Source organism: Euprymna scolopes, chromosome 39, assembly GCF_053919585.1.
Source record: "Euprymna scolopes isolate OS-2025 chromosome 39, ASM5391958v1, whole genome shotgun sequence".
In the NCBI taxonomy this organism is placed as follows: Eukaryota; Metazoa; Mollusca; class Cephalopoda; order Sepiida; family Sepiolidae; genus Euprymna; species Euprymna scolopes.
In genome coordinates this window covers 26,465,192-26,469,771 of record NC_136520.1, presented here as the reverse complement: position 1 = coordinate 26,469,771, position 4,580 = coordinate 26,465,192, and the positions used below count along the sequence as shown (strand labels likewise).

General features: G+C 35.0%; 1 protein-coding gene across 1 annotated transcript; it reads left to right on the top strand.

Moving 5' to 3' along the window:
* The first annotated feature begins 2,017 nt into the window (after positions 1 to 2,017).
* Positions 2,018 to 4,150, top strand: LOC145263903 (E3 ubiquitin-protein ligase TRIM56-like). Its single transcript, XM_080120984.1, has one exon. The coding sequence runs from the start codon at positions 2,018 to 2,020 to the stop codon at positions 4,148 to 4,150; it is 2,133 nt and encodes a 710-aa protein (XP_079977110.1).
* The last annotated feature ends 430 nt before the right edge of the window (positions 4,151 to 4,580 follow it).

The window sequence follows — 4,580 nt, the reverse complement described above, 5'->3', positions numbered from 1 at the left end:
AACCATAGGCAATGTTTTCATGACAACGAAAGTAAACAAATATAGATGAAATAAGCAGCTGAATTATTGCAAGCAAATATCATTCGACCTCAGTATACATGCATATATTAAAATATTAATTTAAAACTAAAATATCTAAACTTCGAATCAGTTAAATTAATATCATTTATCTCAATAGAACATTCACATTTTTTAAACTGCAATTTATTGTAAATGTAAAAATTTCGAAAAAAAACGTTTTGTTTTTAAAATATATATATATACATGACACCTTGGTTATTTCGTCTTTTCACTCAAAGTTTATCTCGATTTGTTTTTCTCATTGGATCGTTACAGTAATGAATCGTTACAGTAATGAATCGTTACAGTAATGAGTGACAATTTCTTTCGACTTAATCTCATATTTTATTTCTTGTTTCAAGAATTCGAAACGAAAACGCAAAATAAAAAAAGAAACTAGAAATGTGACCTTAGGTTGTTTTTTTTTCGTGAATCTCGATTCTCTTATTTTGTCCTTTACTCCTCACATTCCATGATCAATGTTTCTGGCAAAGGGGAAAGAATTGCTATTTTTATCGCCAAGAATCGTATGTTTTCTGAGATTTTAAAATCTACATTTTACAGTCGTCAATATCAATTTCTAAAACTGACTCATGACGTCACTCTTAATTTGATTCGGTAATATATTCAATAAAACAAGGAAATTTCGGTTTTTATTTCGATTAATTTTCGATTTTCGATTATTCGATTGCATATATAAAGTAAATACAGTTGTCTTTCCTTATATTTGTAATTAATAGCTTTAGTAATAAGAGCTAGATTTTTAAAAATCTCTTTCATTAATCAAATATGAGAAACATTGGTTGTAAGAAAAATAGCACGCTCAATCGATTTCATCGATTTTAATATTTCGTCCTAATCAATATTTAATTTTTTTTTCTTAGTAAGAAATAAGGAAGACGAATAAGTTTTCACTTTTACAGACAGAAGTTCTGATACTGTTACATAAATCACCGGGTACTAATTGATAAATTAATAATATTTGGACATTCACCGGCAAGAAAGAAAGAAAGAAAGAAAGAAAGAAAGAAAGAAAGAAAGGAATTCTTTATTTGTTCTTTTTTGCTTTTCTTTTTTCTTTTTCATTAAAGGAAAAAAGAAAACAGAAAGAATGCAGCTCTTTTTTATTTTAATCGCATTCTACTGTGAGAAACAGAATTGATTCGGTGGGTCAAACAGGGCTAAGTTGACTTTAAAATAGTCGGAAAAACGCTTCCCGTACAGAATGTTTGTTTTCAACCTGTGATGTAAAAACTAGGACGTCCTGTGCACTACAAAAACATCAACTTTGCATGTGAATCTTCTCTACAACCTCTTCCTCGCGGAAAAGTCGTCGCAAGTCCTTTTTATACCATTATTTATTTGGATGATGCTCGACTGAGCTCCAATCTCTGATTATTCCCTGTAAAACATTCACAGCAAAATCTCATCTTCTATTATCACTGCAAAGGAATTACCTTTTCCTTTTATTTACCTAAAACTAAACGGAATTTTAATGAACAGAGTTTTATCCAAGAACTTCTAATCTTTGGAAAACAGTAGCGACGAATCGGTGGGTTAGGTGCGAGGAAGCACATAAATAGAGAAAATTTGATTACTCAAAATAAATAGCTGGTCGATTCTCAATCTAAATTTAGGCTAATTTATGTAACAATTTTTGGATATCCACGCATTCCTCTGTACCCATGCTCTCTTAAGCGTTTATTTAACAAATAATTTATTCGTGTTTGAGGATTACCTTTGCAGATGGCCTTTTAAGATGTTTCTGTATCAAATTATCAGATAATTTATTTTTCGTAGAGTTGTCTTTCCATATTTATCAACCGTTTAATTTCGTCCGGCCAGGTGTGTGTCTGAGGCAAATAGGTTTTGGTGCCATTTTCGGTAAAAAAAAAAAATAGATATTCATCTGCCGTACATTGTAGAACAAATTTCTATTTTTATTCAATAAAACATAATGGACAACGAAGGTGGTTCGATTTATGAGGAACTTGCCCGCTGTCCGATTTGCAAGAATCGTTTACAGAAGCCACGAACGCTGTCGTGTCGGCACACATTTTGTGAAGAATGCCTGAGAGAGGCCATTATAAGACGATCGACGTCTGAGGAAATAAGCTCCGAAAAGGAACCAAAAAAGCGCCAAGCGATAAATGGAAGCCATAAACAAAATGATGCACAGAAAAGAATCAAATGGAAAGCGCTTCGATCATTTCCGTGTCCGATCTGTGAAAAAGATGTCATACCACGTCACACTTTCAAATCAGTTTCACTTTGGATTAACGATTTCGATACTGACGATTTCACCCGTCGCGTTTTGCTAGCACTAGAGGTCAAGGAAGGCGCCCGTCTCTGCGAAGTGTGTACCCAACAATCTCACATTAATTCGCCCATGACGGCCACCTGCTGGTGTCGCGACTGCTGTCAGCCAATATGCACCAACTGCGCTGAAATACATACGACGTTTAAAGCATCAAACGCACATCACCTCGTTGTTGGATCGGACCAATTGCGAATGGTAAGTGTTGGAAGTTTGGTACCGGAACCAACCTGCACTTCACACGAAGGAAGATCGTTGGAGTTTTACTGCACTTCCTGCTCGAAGAATGCTTGTTTCTTGTGTCTGAAGAACAGTCATAATAACTGTCTGGGGGTGATGACAATCAAGGAGAAGGCGATGGAATTAGAAAGTAAAAATCGTTGCAATTTAAACAAAATTGAGAATCAACTAAAGACAAAAGACAACAATATGAATTGGATCCACTCGAATATTGAAGAATTGTACTCAAAGAAAAAAGAACTTAATAAACGTGTCAGGCAGAAAACCGAAGAACTGGTTCAAATGTTGGAAGACAAATCTAAAAGTTTTATTCAAGAACTGGAAACAATGATCGAAGCTGAAGTTACAGAATTTCAAGACATACTACAAAGTCACGAAAAAGAGATCCATTTGCTGAAAACGAGTAAAGGTTTTATAAACGAACTACTTCACAATGTAAATGATGCTGATTTGATCACAGTGGATAACAAAGATATAAAACTACTTCCGCAGTTAAAAAGTAGTTCAATGATCAACACCGTTGATATTACAGCTGACATAAATCAGGGATTTCTCGAGAATTTTGAAAAAATGCAAGGTTTACCCTTCGGTCAGATAAAGATTTCCAAAATCGACCGATCATCGGCACAGAATTCGAAAAATGTTCATCAAAACTTGCCTGCCAACAAGCGATCTTTTGATCCGGGTGATAATGAAGATCAACCCCGAACTGACCGGCCAATCCTGTTTTCCGTGTTCAAAGCACATCGACCGGAAGAGGGCGAAGAACGGTCGTTACCAAGCAGTGTGACATTCACGATCGATGGTCATATCATCGTGACAGATGCTACAAATATCAAAGTGAAAAAGTTCACTCAAGAAGGCGAGTTAGTGGCTCAAATCTCCTTAGTAAGTGACCCCTTCTGTGCGTGCCTGGTCAACCAGAAGGAAATAGCAGTGACCCTGCCATACAGTCAACAGATTGCCTTCGTTCGGGATCAAGGTAAAAGGTTAACCCTCGAACACTGCATATCAACCAGTAAGAAATATGCATCCATTGCTTTGTTACAAGATGGCCGGTTCGTGTGCAGCAGCTTGTCACCGAAAGGGATTGACGTCATAAACCAATATGGCGACCTCCTTAGCAGCTTCAATAAGATCTCGGCAAACAAATCCCCGATCCAGTGTCCATTATTTCTTTCTGTGATTTCTGAGAAAGCAATTTTGATTTCAGACTTGGGAACAAATTCCTTAACCTGCTGCGATCTTAGGGGCCGTGTCCGTTTTGTGACCTGGGGCGAGGGGAAATTTACTTTCAAATGTCCGCGTGCCATAAGCCATGACTCGAATGGTTTCATCTATGTGGCCGATGAAAAAGCTAACACCGTATATCGATTTTCTTCTGATGGAACACTGTGTGACATATTACTGTCAGAAATTGACGGACTGCAAAATCCACATGGGCTTTGTGTTACGGCAGATGCTAATAAAATGGCTGTAACTGAGGGTAGAACTGGCTGCATTAAAATATACAAAACACCAATTCCTTTGTAAACACACTTTAAACATCAAACCTTTTAACACACTATGAACACACTATAGTCAGCAATTCCTTTCACACACTATAAACACGTTATAAATACATTATAAATACTAATTCTTTTAACTACTATAAACACGTTATAAATAGTAATTCTTTTAACTACTATAAACATGTTATAAATACATTATAAATAGTAATTCTTTTAACTACTATAAACACGTTATAAATACTAATTCCTTTAACTACTATAAACACGTTATAAATACATTATAAATAGTAATTCCTTTAACTACTATAAACACGTTATAAATGCATTATAAATACTAATTCCTTTAACTACTATAAACACGTTATAAATACTAATTCCTTTAACTACTATAAACACGTTATAAATACATTATAAATAGTAATTCCTTTAACTACTATAAACACGTTATAAAT